Source organism: Bombina bombina, chromosome 2, assembly GCF_027579735.1.
Source record: "Bombina bombina isolate aBomBom1 chromosome 2, aBomBom1.pri, whole genome shotgun sequence".
Taxonomy (NCBI): domain Eukaryota; kingdom Metazoa; phylum Chordata; class Amphibia; order Anura; family Bombinatoridae; genus Bombina; species Bombina bombina.
The window spans coordinates 930,382,891-930,404,845 of record NC_069500.1 but is presented as its reverse complement, the minus strand read 5'-3'; the positions used below and the strand labels follow the sequence as shown (position 1 = coordinate 930,404,845).

The 21,955-nt window shown below is 36.3% G+C and overlaps 1 protein-coding gene across 2 annotated transcripts in view; it reads right to left on the bottom strand.

Annotated features, from left to right (window-relative positions):
• Positions 1-10,035: 10,035 nt before the first annotated feature.
• The window catches only part of KLHL8 (kelch like family member 8), a 204,553-nt gene continuing 192,633 nt past the window's right edge, over positions 10,036-21,955 (bottom strand). For both annotated transcript variants that reach the window (XM_053703373.1, XM_053703372.1), the window contains exon 10: positions 10,036-10,180. In XM_053703373.1, the coding sequence (XP_053559348.1) occupies positions 10,051-10,180 (130 nt within the window). In that variant the 3' untranslated portion in view covers positions 10,036-10,050. The remainder of the gene's footprint in view (positions 10,181-21,955) is intronic.

Genomic DNA, 21,955 nt, shown 5'->3' with positions numbered 1-21,955 from the left:
TGGTTGGAGGATCAATTTACCAAAAAGTTTCTTGATTCCTCAGACAAGGGTTACCTTTTTAGGCTTCCAGATATATTCAGTGTCCATGACTCTGTCTCTAACAGACAAGAGATGTTTAAAATTGGTTGCAGCCTGCCGGCACCTTCAGTCTCAGTCATTCCCTTCAGTGGCTATGTGCATGGAAGTTTTAGGTCTCATGACTGCAGCATCGGATGCAATTCCCTTTGCTCGTTTTCACATGAGACCTCTACAGCTTTGCATGCTGAATCAATGGTGCAGGGATTATACAAAGATATCACAATTAATATCCTTGAATCCCAATGTACAACAATCTCTGACATGGTGGATAGATCACCATCGTTTGGTTCAAGGGGCTTCCTTTGTTCGGCCAACCTGGACTGTGATCTCAACAGATGCAAGTCTTTCAGGTTGGGGAGCTGTTTGTGGATCTCTGACAGCACAAGGGGTTTGGAAATCTCAAGAGGCGAGATTACCAATAAATATTTTAGAACTCCGTGCAATTCTCAGGGCTCTTCAGTCTTGCAGTCTTGGCCTCTGCTAAAGAGAGAACCGTTCATTTGTTTTCAGACAGACAATATCACAACTGTGGCTTATGTCAATTATCAGGGTGGGACTCACAGTCTCCAAGCTAGGAAAGAAGTATCTCGGATACTTGCTTGGGCGGAATCCAGCTCCTGTCTCCAGCTCCTGTCTAATCTCTGTGGTGCATATCCCAGGTGCAGACAATTGGGAGGCGGATTATCTCAGCCGCCAGACTTTACATCCAGGGGAGTGGTCTCTCCATCCAGATGTGTTTTCTCAGATTGTTCAGATGTGGGGTCTTCCAGAGATAGATCTCATGGCCTCTCATCTAAACAAGAAACTTCCCAGATACCTATCCAGGTCCAGGGATGTTCAGGCGGAAGCAGTGGATGCACTGACACTTCCTTGGTGTTATCATCCTGCTTACATCTTCCCGCCTCTAGTTCTCCTTCCAAGAGTGATCTCCAAAATCATCATGGAACAGTCTTTTGTGTTGCTGGTGGCTCCAGCATGGCCATACAGGTTTTGGTATGCGGATCTGGTTCGGATGTCCAGTTGCCTGCCTTGGCCACTTCCGTTACGGCCGGACCTACTATCTCAAGGTCCGTTTTTCCATCAGGATCTCATATCATTAAATTTGAAGGTATGGAAATTGAACGCTTAATTCTAAGCCATAGAGGTTTCTCTGACTCAGTGATTAATACTATGTTACAAGCTCGTAAATCTGTCTCTTGAAAGATTTATTATAGAGTTTGGAAGACTTACATTTCATGGTGTTCTTCTCATAAATTCTCCTGGCATTCTTTTAGAATTCCTAGAATTTTACAGTTCCTTCAGGATGGTTTGGATAAGGGTTTGTTTGCAAGTTCTTTGAAAGGTCAAATCTCCGCTCTTTCTGTTTTATTTCACAGAAAGATTACTATTCTTCCTGATATTCACTGTTTTGTACAAGCTTTAGTTCATATTAAGCCTGCCATTAAATCAATTTCTCCTCCTTGGAGTCTTAATTTGGTTCTGAAGGCTTTACAGGCTCCTCCATTTGAGCCTATGCATTCTTTGGACATTAAACTACTTTCTTGGAAAGTGTTGTTCCTTTTGGCTATCTCTTCTGCTAGAAGAGTTTCTGAGCTATCTGCTCTTTCTTGTGAGTCTCCTTTTCTGATTTTTCATCAGGATAAGGCAGTTTTGCGGACTTCTTTTCAATTTTTACCTAAGGTTGTAAATTCTAACAACTTTAGTAGAGAAATTGTTGTCCCTTTTTTATGTCCTAATCCTAAGAATTCTTTGGAAAGATCCTTACATTCTTTGGATGTGGTAAGAGCTTTGAAATATTATGTGGAAGCTACTAAAGATTTCAGGAAGACTTCCAGTCTATTTGTTTTATTTTCTGGTCCTAGGAAAGGTCAGAAGGCTTCTACTATTTCCTTGGCTTCTTGGTTAAAACTTTTGATTCATCAAGCTTATTTGGAGTCGGGTCAGGCCCCGCCTCAGAGAATTTCAGCTCATTCTACTAGATCGGTCTCCACTTCGTGGGCTTTTAAGAATGAAGCTTCAGTTGATCAGATTTGCAAAGCGGCAACTTGGTCCTCTTTGCATACATTTACTAAATTCTACCGTTTTGATGTATTTGCTTCTTCAGAAGCAGATTTTGGTAGAAAAGTTCTTCAGGCAGCTGTTTCAGTATGATTCTTCTGCTTTTTGATTTTTTTTCTTTCAAAAATGGAAATAAACTTATTTTTTTGGGTTGTGGATTAATTTTTTCAGCGGAATATGGCTGTTTTTATTTTTATTCCCTCCCTCTCTAGTGACTCTTGAGTGGAAGATCCACATCTTGGGTATTGATATCCCATATGTCACTAGCTCATGGACTCTTGCCAATTACATGAAAGAAAACATAATTTATGTAAGAACTTACCTGATAAATTAATTTCTTTCATATTGGCAAGAGTCCATGAGGCCCACCCTTTTTATGGTGGTTATGATTTTTTGTATAAAGCACAATTATTTCCAAATTTCCTTTGTTGATGCTTTCTACTCCTTTCTTTATCACCCCACTGCTTGGCTATTTGTTAAACTGAATTGTGGGTGTGGTGAGGGGTGTATTTATAGGCATTTTGAGGTTTGGGAAACTTTGCCCCTCCTGGTAGGATTGTATATCCCATATGTCACTAGCTCATGGACTCTTGCCAATATGAAAGAAATGAATTTATCAAGTAAGTTCTTACATAAATTATGTTTTCCAGTAAGGTGGGAGGTGTTTCAAGGGCTCTTGGTGTTTTGGGTATCTTTGCCTTCTAGTTGTCAAGAGAAGTATTTCCCAGAAGTAAATACAATAATCATTAACTGATTATATATCTCTAGAGGGCTCCAATATCCTTAGACAAAACTAATGGTATCAACTTTAAAGGGACAGTCAACACCCGAAAGAACTTTATCCCATACCTTCGATCAGACAAAGACAATGCGCCTGCACTGCATCCTATTTTCAACACCTCTAACGTTATACTAGTAATCGTCCAAATCACATACGTTTTTCTAATAGAGATATGGCAGCTAAGCTCCTCCCCCTCCTCCGTCCCCTTCTTTACTAAATGCCCTGCTCGTTCATGTATGAACCATTGACGCATGCGCATTTTAAGTTCTGTCAGTTTTCAAGCAGAAATCAGAAGTACAAGCGTGAACGCATGTTAACAATCCAGCCGAGGATTTGATTCTGATTTGCTGATTCAATTAAACTGAAACCTACTACGTCACTGTGGGGGGGAGTTTGGCTGCCATATCTCTATTAGAAAAATGTATGTGCTTTGGCCGATTACTCGTATAACGCTAGAGGTGTTCAAATTGGGATGCGGTGCAGGCGCATCGTCTTTAGCGGATCGAAGGTATGAAATAAAGTTCTTTCAGGTGTTGACTGACCCTTTTAAATACACTCTATAATATCTCTGGATGTGAATAATTTAGCTTTACAATAAATGGAATGATTATATATCACATCACATAATAACAGTCCGTAGGATGTATGTCCTTAACCTTGAATTTTGCAAGAAAAAGGCTCCTTTTATGACCTTCACTTCAAGAAACCAGAATTAATGGCTTGTGGACTCTCACCACCATAAAATAAAATATTTTTCAGGTAAGCATAAATTATAAAAAAAAAAAAATTCTTTTTAAAGTTTTTATTGAAAATTTCAACAGCACAATTCAATGTTGCAGCAATACAGTCAATCCACAATGTTATGATATAAAGTTACAGAAGTTTGGCAATAAACATTGTTATAGGAAATGTACAGATAATTATCTAGTATTTATATATTCTTCCCAAATAAATTTAATAGAAAAGTAGTCATCCAATTTACTTATCTAAATTATATTTAGTTTTATACAACCCTAGCATAACGGGGCTCCAAATAAGCCAGACATTCACACACATTCAGTGCCGTGAAAAACATTTATGGAAGGAAAAGTTCTAGCGTTCAATGTCCCTTTATAGTCTATTAAAACTGCATGTTCTTTAAGGGGACAATAAGGTCAAAATTAAACTCTCATGATTTAGATAGAGTATGTGATTTTAAACCAATTTCCAATTTACTTATCTAATTTGCCTTATTCTCATTATATCCTTTGTTGAAAATATAGCTAGGCAGGCCCAGGAGCAGCAATTAATTACTATAAGCTAGTTGCTGACTGGGGCCTGCACATGTCTCATCATTGGCTTACCCGCTGTGTTCAGCTAGTTTCCAGTAGTGCAATGCTGCTTCTACAACAAAGGATACCAAGAGAATGAAGCATCTGATAATATAAGTAAACTGGAAAGTTTATTTAAATTGTATGATCTATCCAAATCATGAAAGAAAATTGTTGGGTTTCATTTCCCTTTAACAAATAACACACATTTAAATAAATTTAAAATAAGGTTAAATGGACAGTCTACACCAAATTTTGTATTGTTTATAAAGATAGATAATCCCTTTATTACCCATTCCCCAGTTGTGCATAACCATCAGTTATATTAACCCTTTCCTGTCGGGATTTGTTTGTCTACATTGAAACAAAGTTCCAATGTAAATAAATGAGTAAAAATGTAAATCACGTGATCACATGATTTTAATTAGTGGATTGGGTTAGAGGGGGAGTGACTATGATTCTAGGCACGCACTCCCCCCCCCCCCAGCCTGTGATCCCATATAGGAAGCTACTAAGGTTTAAGGACAGCTGAACAGATAGGACGTCCCATGCCACCCTAACGGCGCTAATGCCCAGCACAGTTAGTACGGCATAGAACATTCTAACGGCAGGTAAGGGTTAAAGGGACAGTCTACGCCAACATTTTTCTTATTTAAAAGATAGATAATCCCTTTATTACCCATTACCCGTTTTTGCATAACCAACACAGTTATATTAATATACTTCTTACCTCTGTGATTACCTTGTATCTAAGCCTCTGCAGACAGCCTCCTTATCTAAGTGCCTTTGACAGACATGCAGTGTAGTCAATCAGTGAAGACTCCTAAATAACTTCACGGGAGTGAGCACAATGTTATCTATATGACACATGTGAACTAACACTGTCTAACTGAAAAACTTTCAAAATGCTCTGAGCTAAGAGGCGGTTTTCAACGGTTTAGAAATCAGTTTGAGCCTAGCTAGGTTTAGCTTTTCAAAAATATCACCAAGGGAACAAAGCAAATTTGATAATAAAAGTAAATTGGAAAGTTGTTTAAAATTGCATGCCCTATCTGAATCATGAATGTTTAATTTTGACTTTACTGTCCCTTTAATACACTTTTTTTTTTTATCTACGTTTCTGCAGACTGCCCCCTTATCTTCGTTCTTTTGAACAAAGCAAATTTGATGACAAAAGTAAATTGTAATATTGTTTAAAATTGAATGCCCTATCTTAATCATGAAAGTTTAATTTTGGTTTGACTGTCCCTTTAAAATTTGTGTATGAGAGAGTATGTTTATACAATATATTATCTTTATGATGGCTGCACTTACATCTAGCATCTGCTTTTACTTGACGTCCTCCACCCCATTACTGAATTTATACCACTTAGCAAAAGGAATTTATGCCAACGTACACAAACATGGCAAAGCTATTTATGTAAGCCGAAGCTTTTCAATATCTATGGATTTAATTTAGAAAGTTTTATTTTATCTTATTTCCTACTGTCCTCTTACCATTTTATCCCTTAGTGAAGGTGATCATATTTTATCACACAATATGAATAATTCCCAGTACAAATTAGGGGCGCGATCCGATATAGATCGCAGTTTGCGGCGCAAGCGAGGGAACCCGCGTCGCCCGCAGTTTCAGCTCGCAACTCGAGCCATCCAATATGCGGCGCCGTCACTTGCTAAAGTGGCGCAAGTCTCACAAACCAGCGATGTCCAGAAATCTGCGTAAGTACAGATTTTTGGAGTCGCCAGTGACTTGCGCCACGTTAGAAACTGCCGGCGCCTACAAAACCTGACTAAAGTCTAAATCACCCGCACTGTCTAACACGCCTCCTAAACATAGCCCGACACGTTTAACCCTCTATCCGCTATCCCCCTCATTAGCCTAACAATAAAAAGAAATGATTAACCCCTAAACCGCCGCTCCCGTTTCCCGCCGCAACCTAATAAAGTTATTAACCCCTAAACCGTCGCTCCCGTACCCCGCCGCCAGCTATATTAAATCTATAACCCCCTAAAGTGAGCCCCTAACACCGCCGCCATCTCTATTAAAATTATTAACCCCTAATGTAAGCCCCTTACACCGCCATCTCTATTAAAATTATTAACCCCTAATGTAAGCCCCTAACACCACCGCCATCTCTATTAAAATTATTAACCCCTAATCTAATCCCCCTATACCGCCGCCAGCTATATTAATATTATTAACCCCTAATGTAAGCCCCTTACACCGCCGCCATCTCTATTAAAATGATTAACCCTTAATTTAATCTACCTACCCCGCCGCCAGCTATGTTATCTATATTAACCCTAAGTATATTATAGTTAATATAGTTATTACATTATATATATTAACTATATTAACCCTAATTATATTAGGGTTAATATAGTTACTATAGTATTTATATTAACTATATTAACTCTATCTAACCCTAACACCCCTAACTAAATTTATATTAAATTAATTTAATTCATATTATAAACTAAAATATTCCTATTTAAATCTAAATACTTACCTATACCTTACCTAAATAAACCCTAAGATAGCTACAATATAATTAATAATTACATTGTAGCTATGTTAGGGTTAATATTTATTTTACAGGTAAATTGTTAATTATTTTAACTAGGTCTAATAGCTATTAAATAGTTATTAACTATTTAATAGCTACCTAGTTAAAATAATTACCCAATTACCTGTAAAATAAATCCTAACCTAAGTTACAAATACACCTACACTATCAAGAAATTAAATAAACTACAAATATCTATCTAAAAATACAATTAAATTAACTAAACTAAATTACACAAAAAAACAAATACTAAATTACAAAAAAAAAAGATTACAAGATTTTTAAGCTAATTACACCTATTCTAAGCCCCCTAATAAAATAATAAAGCCCCCCAAAATAAAAAAATTCCCTGCCCTATTCTAAATTAAAAAAAGTTCAAAGCTCTTTACCTTACCAGCCCTTAAAAGGGCCTTTTGTGGGGCATGCCCCAAAGAATTCAGCTCTTTTGCATTTAAAAACATATACAATACCCCCCCATTACAACCCACCACCCACATACCCCTATTCTAAACCCACCCAAACCCCCCTTAAAAAAGCCTAACACTAGATCTCCCTACCTTGTCTTCACCACACCGGGCCGAACTCCTCATCCGATCCGGACGATGTCTTGCTCCAAGCGGCAAAGAAGAATTCTTCCTCCGGCGACGTCTTCCTCCAAGCGGCAAAGAAGAATTCTTCCTCCGGCGACGTCTTCCTCCAAGCGGCAAAGAAGAATTCTTCCTCCGGCGACGTCTTCCTCCAAGCGGCAGCAAAGTCTTCATCCTTCCGGCGGCATCTTCAATCTTCTTTCTTGGCTCCGCCGCCGCGGAGCATCCATCCCGGCCGACGACTGAACGACGAATGAGGTACCTTTAAATGACGTCATCCAAAATGGCGTCCGCCGAATTCCGATTGGCTGATAGGATTCTATCAGCCAATCGGAATTAAGTTAGAAAAATCTGATTGGCTGATTGAATCAGCCAATCAGATTCAAGTTCAATCCGATTGGCTGAACCAATCATTTTTTGTAATTTAGTGTTTGTTTTTTTGTGTAATTTAGTTTAGTTAATTTAATTGTATTTTTAGATAGATATTTGTAGTTTATTTAATTTCTTGATAGTGTAGGTGTATTTGTAACTTAGGTTAGGATTTATTTTACAGGTAATTGGGTAATTATTTTAACTAGGTAGCTATTAAATAGTTAATAACTATTTAATAGCTATTAGACCTAGTTAAAATAATTAACAATTTACCTGTAAAATAAATATTAACCCTAACATAGCTACAATGTAATTATTAATTATATTGTAGCTATCTTAGGGTTTATTTTATAGGTAAGTATTTAGATTTAAATAGGAATATTTTAGTTTATAATATGAATTAGATTAATTTAATATAAATTTAGTTAGGGGTGTTAGGGTTAGATAGAGTTAATATAGTTAATATAAATACTATAGTAACTATATTAACTATATTAACCCTAATATAATTAGGGTTAATATATATAATGTAATAACTATATTAACTATAAAATACTTAGGGTTAATATAGATAATATAGCTGGCGGCGGGTAGGTAGATTAAATTAGGGGTTAATAATATTAATATAGGTGGCGGCGGTATAGGGGGATTAGATTAGGGGTTAATAATTTTTATATAGGTGGCGGCGGTTTTAGGGGTCAGATTAGGGGATAGATAAAGTAGATTGCGGCAGTTTTAGGGGCTCACAGTAGGGGGTTAGTTTATGTAGATGGCAGCGGGGTCCGGGAGCGGCGGTTTAGGGGTTAATAACTTTATTAGGGATTTCGGGGGGGGAGGGATCGCGGTTGACAGGTAGATAGACATTGCGCATGTGTTAGGTGTTAGGTTTTATTTAGCAGATCGCGGGTGACAGGTAGATAGACATTGCGCATGCGTTAGGTGTTAGGTTTATTTTCTAGCTAGTTTAGGGAGTTACGGGGCTCCAATAGTCAGCGTAAGGCTTCTTACGGCTGCTTTTTGTGGGGAGGTGAAAATGGAGTAAGTTTTCTCCATTTTCGCCACGTAAGTCCTTACGCTGCATATTGGATACCAAACTGCGCTGGTTTGGTATACCTGCCTATAGCCCAAAAAACTACGGGCGACGGCAGAAATATACGGGCGTAACTTCTAGGTTACGCCGTATATGTGATACCAAACCAGCGCAAATATTGGTGTCGCCGGCTTTTGCGGGCGACAATTTTTATCGGATCGACCCCTTGATTGTCTGTTGTTAAATTATACCTAACTACCATAAGGACAAATAAGTCAGTGTTCCACCACTGTGGCTTCTCCATAACCATATCAAACTCTCTATTCCTTATTTCCATTACTAACTACCTTTACAGACAACCAGACTGAAATAATATGTCAGCTGGTTATGATCACTCATGAGATGCTCCTTAAAGGGACAGTCAAGTAAAAAAAAATCTTTCATGATTTAAATAGGGCATGTAATTTTAAACAACTTTCCAATTGCCTTTTATTACCAATTTGCTTTGTTCTCTTGGTATTCTTAGTTGAAAGCTAAACCTAGGAGGTTCATATGCTAATTTCTTAGACCTTGAAGGCCGCCTCTAATCTGAAAGCATGTTGACAGTTTTTTCACTACTAGAGGGCGTTAGTTCATGTGTTTCATATAGGTAACATTGAGCGCAGGCAAGTGAAGCTCCTAGGAGTCAGCACTGATTGGCTAAAAATGCAAGTCTTTCAAAAGAACTGAAATAAGGGGGCAGTTTGCAGAGGCTTAGATACAAGGTAATCACAGAGTTAAAACGTGTATTAATATAACTTGGTTATGCAAAACTGGGGAATGGGTAATAAAGGGATTATCTTCCTTTTTAAACAACAACAATTCTGGTGTTTACTGTCCCTTTAAGAAGAAGCTTGTTATCTAATATCAATTGGATCCAAATTTAACAGAACAGGTGGGGAAATTGACTAGCGACTATTCTTAACTTCAGGGGTCAATTATGCTCTTTGACAAACAGTTTTTTCCCCTGGGATACAAGGAAGATTTCATGAGTTCTCTTGTTTTTTTTTCAGGTCTTATGAAAAAGAGGTCTTTTTGTATCTGTGCTTCAAGGTCTGGTATATTTAGCAGTTCTGTGTTACATTCCCAGTTCTTACGTGGGCAGATTTTTTCTCTCCAAGAAGAGTATGTTTTTGGTAGTATTCCTTTAAAGGGACAGTATAACCTATTTTCATTTAACGGCATGTAATAGACACTACTATAAAGAAGAATATGCACAGAGACTGATCTAAAAATCCAGTATAAAACCTTTTAAAAACTTACTTAGAAGCTCCCAGTTTAGCACTGTTGATGAGATAGTCTGGGATACCCAGTGAAAGGGGCTGGGTAAACAGGAAGGACAGAACCTCCTCCGTTCCCTGCATATGAAAAGACAGATAACATAAACCGTAGCCAGCAGGAGTCTGTAAACGCGTGTATACATCTGACACTGTGGGGCTTGGTTAAGAGCCTGAAAATCAGCACAATGGTCTTAAAAAATAAGCTAAACTATACATTGTTACAAAAACACTCCCAGATGGGCTAAATAAATAAATAATCTACAAAATATGCATGCAAAGAAAAATGTAGTGTACAATGTCCCTTTAATAAAGGGGGAAACGTTTTTGTTATCAAGATAGTGATCATGTGTGGTGGTATACAAACAAAACCATTTATTTTGGGGTTCTCTATCTCTCTAAGATTCGTGATTTACTATTGATTTGCTTTAATTTGCTAAAATACATTTATTTTTTATTGAGAGTGTACTTTTCTGTACATTTGTATTGCTTTTGATGATTAAGTCAGACATTTGATCCATCACCATATTCAGCAGTTGTCTGGTGACAACACTAATGAGCCCAGGGATCACAGAAGGCCAGGCTCATGCTTTGGAGCGCCATTTGATTTTTGTTTGTAGTTTTGTTAAAGGCATAGAACATGTTTATTGCCAAGGCATCCAGGTCATTTTGGTTTCAACACTTTTGTTGGAACCTTAGTAAATAACCTTGGAGCAGAAGCAAACTCAAAGGAGTAGATATAAAGGGACAGTCAACACCAGAATTTGTGTTGTTTTAAAAGATAGATAATCCCTTAATTACCCATTCCCCAGTTTTGCATAACCAACACAGTTATAATAATACACATTTTACCTCTGTAATTACCTTGTATCTAAGCCTCAGCAGACTGCCCCCTTTTTTCAGTTCTTTTGACAGACTTGCATTTTAGCCATTCAGAGCTAACTCCATGGTAAATTCACGTGCATGAGCTCAATGTTATCTATATGAAACACGTGAACTAATGCCCTCTAGTGGTGAAAAAATATAAAAATGCATTTAGATTAGAGGCAGCCTTCAAGATCTAAGAAATTAGCATATGAGCCTCCTAGGTTTAGCTTTCAACTAAGAATACCAAGAGAACAAAGCAAAATTGGTAATAAAAGTAAATTAGAAAGTTGTTTAAAATTACATGCCCTTTTTGAATCATGTAAGTTTTTTTGGGACTTGGCAGTCCCTTTAACAAAGGTCGAGCGGACATGATTGGCTGTAGCGAATCATGTCCACTCGACCTCGCTAAATGCAGCTAGAATACGCTATTTCTGGTGAAATGCTTGTGCAATGCTGCCCCCTGCTCACTCGCAGCCAATCGGCCGCTAGCAGGGACCGTCAATCATCCTGATCGGATCGGAATGATTTCAATCCTCCACCTATAAGGTGGAGGAGAAGTTAAAGGGACAGTCTACCATAGAATTGCTATTGTTTTAAAAAGATAGATAATCCCTTTATTACCCATTCCCCAATTTTGCATAACCAACACAGTTATATTAATATACTTTTTACCTCTATGATTACCTTGTATCTAGGAACCTTCTTCCAGCCCCCTGATCACATGACTGTGACTGTTTATTATCTATTGTCTTAAATTTAGCATTGTGTTGTGCTAAATCTTAAATAACCCCCTGTGCCTGAACACAGTGTTATCTATATGGCCCACATGTACTTTCTGTCTCTTTGTGTTGAAAAGAAATTTACAAAGCATGTGATAAGAGGCAGCCCTCAAAGGCTTAGAAATTAGCATATGAGCAAAAGTAAATTGGAAAGTAAATTAAAATTAAAAGTCCTATCTGAATAATGAAAGTTGAATTTATACTAGACTGTCCCTTTAAGGAGCAGTGGTCTTACGACGCAGCATCCGCTGCTTAATAAATGGAGCCCAAAGGCTCAAGTTACAAACTAATAATGTAAAGTCTCCATAGCAGTTACTTTTGTAAAGATAAGACCACATATATTTGGGAGAACCTAAAGGAAAATGAAACCCAAATAGTTTTATTTCATAATTCAGCTTGAGCATTCAATTTACAGGGAGTGCAGAAGTATTAGGCAAATGAGTATTTTGACCACATCATCCTCTTTATGCATGTTGTCTTACTCCAAGCTGTATAGGCTCGAAAGCCTACTACCAATTAAGCATATTAGGTGATGTGCATCTCTGTAATGAGAAGGGGTGTGTTCTAATGACATCAACACCCTATATCAGGTGTGCATAATTATTAGGCAAATTCCTTTCCTTTGGCAAAATGGGTCAAAAGAAGGACTTGACAGGCTCAGAAAAGTAAAAAATAGTGAGATATCTCGCAGAGGGATGCAGCACTCTTAAAATTGCAAAGCTTCTGAAGCGTGATCATCGAACAATCAAGCGTTTCATTCAAAATAGTCAACAGGGTCGCAAGAAGCGTGTGGAAAAACCAAGGCGCAAAATAACTGCCCATGAACTGAGAAAAGATGCCACTTGCCACCAGTTTGGCCATATTTCAGAGCTGCAACATCACTGGAGTGCCCAAAAGCACAAGGTGTGCAATACTCAGAGACATGGCCAAGGTAAGAAAGGCTGAAAGACGACCACCACTGAACAAGACACACAAGCTGAAACGTCAAGACTGGGCCAAGAAATATCTCAAGACTGATTTTTCTAAGGTTTTATGGACTGATGAAATGAGAGTTAGTCTTGATGGGCCAGATGGATGGGCCCGTGGCTGGATTGGTAAAGGGCAGAGAGCTCCAGTCCGACTCAGACGCCAGCAAGGTGGAGGTGGAGTACTGGTTTGGGCTGGTATCATCAAAGATGAGCTTGTGGGGCCTTTTCGGGTTGAGGATGGAGTCAAGCTCAACTCCCAGTCCTACTGCCAGTTTCTGGAAGACACCTTCTTCAAGCAGTGGTACAGGAAGAAGTCTGCATCCTTCAAGAAAAACATGATTTTCATGCAGGACAATGCTCCATCACACGCGTCCAAGTACTCCACAGCGTGGCTGGCAAGAAAGGGTATAAAAGAAGAAAATCTAATGACATGGCCTCCTTGTTCACCTGATCTGAACCCCATTGAGAACCTGTGGTCCATCATCAAATGTGAGATTTACAAGGAGGGAAAACAGTACACCTCTCTGAACAGTGTCTGGGAGGCTGTGGTTGCTGCTGCACGCAATGTTGATGGTGAACAGATCAAAACACTGACAGAATCCATGGATGGCAGGCTTTTGAGTGTCCTTGCAAAGAAAGGTGGCTATATTGGTCACTGATTTGTTTTTGTTTTGTTTTTGAATGTCAGAAATGTATATTTGTGAATGTTGAGATGTTATATTGGTTTCACTGGTAAAAATAAATAATTGAAATGGGTATATATTTGTTTTTTGTTAAGTTGCCTAATAATTATGCACAGTAATAGTCACCTGCACACACAGATATCCCCCTAAAATAGCTAAAACTAAAAACAAACTAAAAACTACTTCCAAAACTATTCAGCTTTGATATTAATGAGTTTTTTGGGTTCATTGAGAACATGGTTGTTGTTCAATAATAAAATTAATCCTCAAAAATACAACTTGCCTAATAATTCTGCACTCCCTGTATAATAACTTTTTTCATTTGCTTCTATTATCTAATTTTCTCATTTCTCTTGGTATCTTTTGTTGGAACGAATACCTAGATAGGCCAAGGAGCAGCAGTGCATTACTAGAAGCTAGCTGCTGATTGGTGGCTGTGTATATTTTCCTCTCTTCATTGGCTTACACAGTGTGTTCAGCTAGCCCCCAGTAGTGCATTGCTGCTCTTTCAACAAATTATACCAAGAGAACAAAGTACATTTTATAGTAGAAGTAAATGGGAAAGGCGTTTAAAATTGTATGCTCTATCTGAATGATACATTATTTCTTGGGGTGTCATGTCCCTTTAAAGGGACATAAAACCCAATTTTTTTCTTTCTTTCATGATTTAAAAAGAGCATACAATTTTAAACAACTTTCTAATTTACTTCTATTATATAATTTGTTTTATTCTCTTGATATTATTTGCTGAAAAGCATATCTAGATAGGCTCGGTAGCTGCTGATTGGTTCCTGCACATAGAAGCCTTGTGTGATTGGCTCACCCATGTGGATTGCATTTTCTTCAACTAAGGATATCTAAAAAATGGTGCAAAACAAATAATAGAAGTAAATTGTAATATTGTTTAAATTTGTATTCTCTATCTGAATCATGAATGAAAAATGTTGGGTTTAGAGTCCCTTTAAGCGGGTCTAACTTTTTATCTAAGCCTCATCAGCAAAGCTAAAAGGGACACTGAACCCATTTTTTTTTTCTTTCATGATTCAGATAGGAGTAAATTAGAAAGTTGCTTAAAATGTCATGCTCTATTGTCAAATTTCCTTCATTCTCTTGATATCTTTATTTGAAATGCAAAAATGTAAGTTTAGATGCCGGCCCATTTTTGGTGAACAACCTGGGTTGTTCTTGCTGATTGGTGGATAAATTCCTCCACCAATAAAAAAAAGTGCTGAACACAGTTCTGAAGCAAAAAAAAAAAAGCTTAGAGGCCTTCTTTTTTAAATAAAGATAGCAAGAGAATGAAGAAAAATTGATAATAGGAGTAAATTAGAAAGTTGCTTAAAATTGCATGCTCCATCTGAATCACGAAAGAAAAAATTTGGGTTCAGTGTCCCTTAAAGGCTTAAGGTGGTTTTCATACTTCCGACTTTTTGGATTTTCTTTTTTTAAAAGCCCTTTAGTGCCATAAAATCAGGCTTAGCTCCTGGGTGTTAATCTAGGCACAAGTTTGTGCAAGAGATCTCTAGAACAAGTGTATGCCTTGTACAAGCACTGTATGCATTGTAATTCCTAGTTTGATAGCAGACACTTTAAATGTAGCTACTTTTTGTATGTCTTTTCTTATTAGACAGTTGCAGTTGACCATCTTCTCTCAGTGGATCTGTGACTGCTGGCACATCTTGGAGATTTTATCACTCTCATAAGATGAGGGACCCTTATTCGTTTTAATTAACATGACACTGGTTCTTCTAGCCAAACTAGACAGTCATTTCCACAGATGCCAGTCTTTTTAATTGGGCCCTGGATTGGGATCAGTTCTAGGCTGTATGTCTTTTCTTATTAGACAGTTGCAGTTGAGCATCTTCTCTCAGTGGATCTGTGACTGCTGGCACATCTTGGAGATTTTATCACTCTCATAAGATGAGGGACCCTTATTCGTTTTAATTAACATGACACTGGTTCTTCTAGCCAAACTAGACAGTCATTTCCACAGATGCCAGTCTTTTTAATTGGGCCCTGGATTGGGATCAGTTCTAGGCTCCTGGGGAGTATTCCTTTCCATAAGTGTTTTTAACCCTCAGGGTAGTGTTTCTGGCCCGTTGTCATGCTCATATTCAATCAGGGACCATGGTGACAATGGCTTATATTAGCTGTAGGGGGGGTGTTGAATACAGGCTTGAGATGCAAAATCAGCGAATATTCTCAGGTGGCAGAAATCCATTTGAAGGTGAGTTGTTATTTTATTTTGCATTAATTTTGTACTACCCAGGTATTTTTAGATTCATGCCTTGGAATTTACTTTCTACAAGCATATTTTCTTAGTAATTTTACAAAATTGGGGAAAATAGAAATAGATTTTGCCGCAACAATGGACAACAGCGAAGTTTTAAAGTACTGCACTAAAAGCAAGATCCTTATGTTTTTAATGATTTTATACAAAGAGACTTTTATGGAAGTTAATATTTTTCAAACCTAGGAATAAACAAGAAGTTGTCATACACATGGTTTACTTTGCATACGTCAGCTAGGTTGATAAAACGGAATGTATAGCAATAGAGAGATCTAGTATTACACAAGCAAAAGGGATGTATAGCAATACAGAGATCTAGTATTAGACAAGCAATAGGGATATATAGCAATGCAGAGATCTAGTATTAGACAAGCAATAGGAATATATAGCAATGCAGAGATCTAGTATTAGACAAGCAATAGGAATGTATAGCAATACAGATATCTAGTATTAGACAAGACATAGGAATGTATAGCAATACAGAGATCTAGTATTAGACAAGCAATAGGAATGTATAGCAATACAGAGATCTAGTATTAGACAAGCATTAGGAATGTATAGCAATACAGAGATCTAGTATTAGACAAGCAATAGGAATGTATAGCAATACAGAGATCTAGTATTAGACAAGCAATAGGAATGTATAGCAATATAGAGATCTAGTATTAGACAAGCAATAGGTATATATAGCAATACAGAGATCTAGTATAGGAATGTATAGCAATACAGAGATCTAGTATTAGACAAGCAAAAGGGATGTATAGCAATACAGAGATCTAGTATTAGACAAGCAATAGGGATGTATAGCAATGCAGAGATCTAGTATTAGACAAGCAATAGGAATGTATAGCAATACAGAGATCTAGTATTAGACAAGCAATAGGAATGTATAGCAATACAGAGATCTAGTATTAGACAAGCAATATGAATGTATAGCAATACAGAGATCTAGTATTAGACAAGACATAGGAATGTATAGCAATACAGAGATCTAGGATTAGACAAGCAATAGGAATGTATAGCAATACAGAGATCTAGTATTAGACAAGCAATAGGAATGTATAGCAATACAGAGATCTAGTATTAGACAAGCAATATGAATGTATAGCAATACAGAGATCTAGTATTAGACAAGACATAGGAATGTATAGCAATACAGAGATCTAGGATTAGACAAGCAAAAGGAATGTATAGCAATACAGAGATCTAGTATTAGACAAGCAATAGGAATGTATAGCAATACAGAGATCTAGTATTAGACAAGACATATGAATGTATAGCAATACAGATATCTAGTATTAGACAAGACATAGGAATGTATAGCAATACAGAGATCTAGTATTAGACAAGCAATAGGAATGTATAACAATACAGAGATCTAGTATTAGACAAGCAATAGGAATGTATAGCAATACAGAGATCTAGTATTAGACAAGCAATAGGAATGTATAGCAATACAGAGATCTAGTATTAGACAAGCATTAGGAATGTATAGCAATACAGAGATCTAGTATTAGACAAGCAATAGGAATGTATAGCAATACAGAGATCTAGTATTAGACAAGCAATAGGAATGTATAGCAATATAGAGATCTAGTATTAGACAAGCAATAGGTATATATAGCAATACAGAGATCTAGTATAGGAATGTATAGCAATACAGAGATCTAGTATTAGACAAGCAAAAGGGATGTATAGCAATACAGAGATCTAGTATTAGACAAGCAATAAGAATGTATAGCAATACAGAGATCTAGTATTAGACAAGCAATAGGAATGTATAGCAATACAAAGATCTAGTATTAGACAAGCAATATGAATGTATAGCAATACAGAGATCTAGTATTAGACAAGACATAGGAATGTATAGCAATACAGAGATCTAGGATTAGACAAGCAATAGGAATTTATAGCAATACAGAGATCTAGTATTACACAAGCAAAAGTGATGCATAGCAATACAGAGATCTAGTATTAGACAAGCAAAAAGAATGTATAGCAATACAGAGATCTAGTATTAGACAAGCAATAGGAATGTATAGCAATACAGAGATCTAGTATTAGACAAGCAATAGGAATGTATAGCAATACAGAGATCTAGTATTAGACAAGAAATAGGGATATATAGCAATACAGAGATCTAGTATTAGACAAGCAATAGGAATGTATAGCAATACAGAGATCTAGGATTAGACAAGCAATAGGAATTTATAGCAATACAGAGATCTAGTATTACACAAGCAAAAGTGATGTATAGCAATACAGAGATCTAGTATTAGACAAGCAATAGGAATGTATAGCAATACAGAGATCTAGTATTAGACAAGCAATAGGAATGTATAGCAATACAGAGATCTAGTATTAGACAAGCAATAGGAATGTATAGCAATACAGAGATCTAGTATTAGACAAGCAATAGGGATATATAGCAATGCAGAGATCTAGTATTAGACAAGCAAAAGGGATGTATAGCAATACAGAGATCTAGTATTAGACAAGCAATAGGAATGTATAGCAATACAGAGATCTAGTATTAGACAAGCAATAGGAATGTATAGCAATACAGAGATCTAGTATTAGACAAGCAATAGGGATGTATAGCAATACAGAGATCTAGTATTAGACAAGCAATAGGAATGTATAGCAATACAGAGATCTAGTATTAGACAAGCAATAGGAATGTATAGCAATACAGAGATCTAGTATTAGACAAGCAATAGGGATATATAGCAATACAGAGATCTAGTATTAGACAAGCAATAGGAATGTATAGCAATACAGAGATCTAGTATTAGACAAGCAAAAGGGATGTATAGCAATACAGAGATCTAGTATTAGACAAGCAATAGGGATGTATAGCAATACAGACATCTAGTATTAGACAAGCAATAGGGATGTATAGCAATACAGAGATCTAGTATTAGACAAGCAAAAGGAATGTATAGCAATACAGAGATCTAGTATTAGACAAGCAATAGGAATGTATAGCAATACAGAGATCTAGTATAAGACAAGCAATATGAATGTATAGCAATACAGAGATCTAGTATTAGACAAGCAATAGGGATATATAGCAATGCAGAGATCTAGTATTAGACAAGCAATAGGAATGTATAGCAATACAGAGATCTAGGATTAGACAAGCAATAGGAATTTATAGCAATACAGAGATCTAGTATTACACAAGCAAAAGTGATGTATAGCAATAGAGAGATCTAGTATTAGACAAGCAATAGGAATGTATAACAATACAGAGATCTAGTATTAGACAAGCAATAAGAATGTATAGCAATACAGAGATCTAGTATTAGACAAGCAATAGGAATGTATAGCAATACAGACATCTAGTATTAGACAAGCAATAGGGATATATAGCAATGCAGAGATCTAGTATTAGACAAGCAAAAGGGATGTATAGCAATACAGAGATCTAGTATTAGACAAGCAAAAGGGATGTATAGCAATACAGAGATCTAGGATTAGACAAGCAATATGAATGTATAGCAATACAGAGATCTAGTATTAGACAAGCAAAAGTGATGTATAGCAATACAGAGATCTAGTATTAGACAAGCATTAGGGATGTATAGCAATACAGAGATCTAGTATTAGACAAGCAATCGGAATGTATAGCCATACAGAGATCTAGTATTAGACAAGCAATAGAAATGTATAGCAATACAGAGATCTAGTATTAGACAAACAATAGAGATGTAAAGCAATACAGAGATCTAGCATTAGACAAGACATAGGAATGTATAGCAATACAGAGATCTAGTAAGTATTAGACAAGCAATAGGAATGTATAGCAATACAGAGATCTAGTATTAGACAAGCAATAGGAATGTATAGTAATACAGAGATCTAATATTAGACAAGCAATAGGGATTTATAGCAATACAGAGATCTAGTATTAGACAAGCAATAGGAATGTATAGCAATACAGGGATCTAGTATTCGACAAGACATATGAATGTATAGCAATACAGAGATCTAGTATTAGACAAGCAATAGGAATGTATAGCAATACAGAGATCTAGTATTAGACAAGCAATAGGGATGTATAGCAATACAGAGATCTAGTATTAGACGAGCAATAGGGATGTATAGCAATACAGAGATCTAGTATTAGACAAGACATAGGAATGTATAGCAATACAGAGATCTAGTATTAGACAAGCAATAGGAATGTATAGCAATACAGAGATCTAGTATTAGACAAGACATATGAATGTATAGCAATACAGATATCTAGTATTAGACAAGACATAGGAATGTATAGTAATACAGAGATCTAGTATTAGACAAGCAATAGGAATGTATAGCAATACAGAGATCTAGTATTAGACAAGCAATAGGGATGTATAGCAATACAGAGATCTAGTATTAGACGAGCAATAGGGATGTATAGCAATACAGAGATCTAGTATTAGACAAGACATAGGAATGTATAGCAATACAGAGATCTAGTATTAGACAAGCAATAGGAATGTATAGCAATACAGAGATCTAGTATTAGACAAGACATATGAATGTATAGCAATACAGATATCTAGTATTAGACAAGACATAGGAATGTATAGTAATACAGAGATCTAGTATTAGACAAGCAATAGGAATGTATAGCAATACAGAGATCTAGTATTAGACAAGCAATAGTGATGTATAGCAATACAGAGATCTAATATTAGACAAGCAATAGGAATGTATAGTAATACAGAGATCTAGTATTAGACAAGCAATAGAAATGTATAGCAATACAGAGATCTAGTATTAGACAAGCAATAGGAATGTATAGCAATACAGAGATCTAGTATTAGACAAGCAATAGGGATGTATAGCAATACAGAGATCTAGTATTAGACAAGCAATAGGGATGTATAGCAATACAGAGATCTAGTATTAGACAAGACATAGGAATGTATAGCAATACAGAGATCTAGTATTAGACAAGACATAGAAATGTATAGCAATACAGAGATCTAGTATTAGACAAGCAATAGAAATGTATAGCAATACAGAGATCTAGTATTAGACAAGCAATATGAATGTATAGCAATACAGAGATCTAGTATTAGACAAGACATAGGAATGTATAGCAATACAGAGATCTAGTATTAGACAAGCAATAGGAATGTATAGCTATACAGAGATCTAGTATTAGACAAGCAATAGGAATGTATAGCAATACAGATATCTAGTATTAGACAAGCAATAGGAATGTATAGCAATACAGAGATCTAGTATTAGACAAGCAATAGGAATGTATAGCAATACAGGGATCTAGTATTAGACAAGCAATAGGAATGTATAGCAATACAGAGATCTAGTATTAGACAAGCAATAGGAATGTATAGCAATACAGGGATCTAGTATTAGACAAGCAATAGGAATGTATAGCAATACAGAGATCTAGTATTAGACAAGCAATAGAATCCGTTAAAACTGACAAACCTGCGGCAAAACATTTTTTGGAGCATAGAAATTCAATATCAAGTTAATGTTGTTGTCCCACCTTTGAAGTCAGATGGGAATGGAAAGAGGTTGTTGTTGCAAAAAGAAGCACAATGATAGTTGTTTGACGCACTGTTTCCTAGAGGTTGAAATAAATATTTATTATCTTGTTTCCTGTCATTTTTTTAAAATCTGTTTAGCTTTGATTGTATAGTTTCTTTTACTGGCAAAATTCATTGATATTATTGTAATTGAGTTGGTTGCCAAATTGTAATCACTATAAATTATTTCCCTTATATAGTAAGAAAACATAACATACAAATATTGTATAGCCAACATAAATCCCTGCTTTCTTTTTCCCAGTAGTATCCTGTATACATTGTTCGCAATGCACCAGACAATTCTAGGTTAGATATGCAAATCTAACTAGCTATAAGCATTCCATGTTTTTTGCTTCCAGTACTGTGTTTAACCATAGATATCCCTTTATGAGGTAGTTGCAGCAAATTCAAAACAACTTCTGGACAGTTGTTACAAGCTTATTAGTTTTCATTAACAAAAGAGTTACTACTAAGTGAAGCCTTTTTCCAGGTCAAATGCAATATTACTAAAACAAGAAATATTAGCAGCGCAAACACTGGTGTTGAGGGATAAATATAGAGGGAAAAGTAGAAAATAAAAAAATAATAAAGGTAAAAAACAATACTAATAAAAATACAAGGCAAGATATTTTGTAGGCAACACAATATAAATAATGGTGCTAAATACTCAACACTTTGCAATGTCCAGGATACTCACTGATTACGAATACAAAC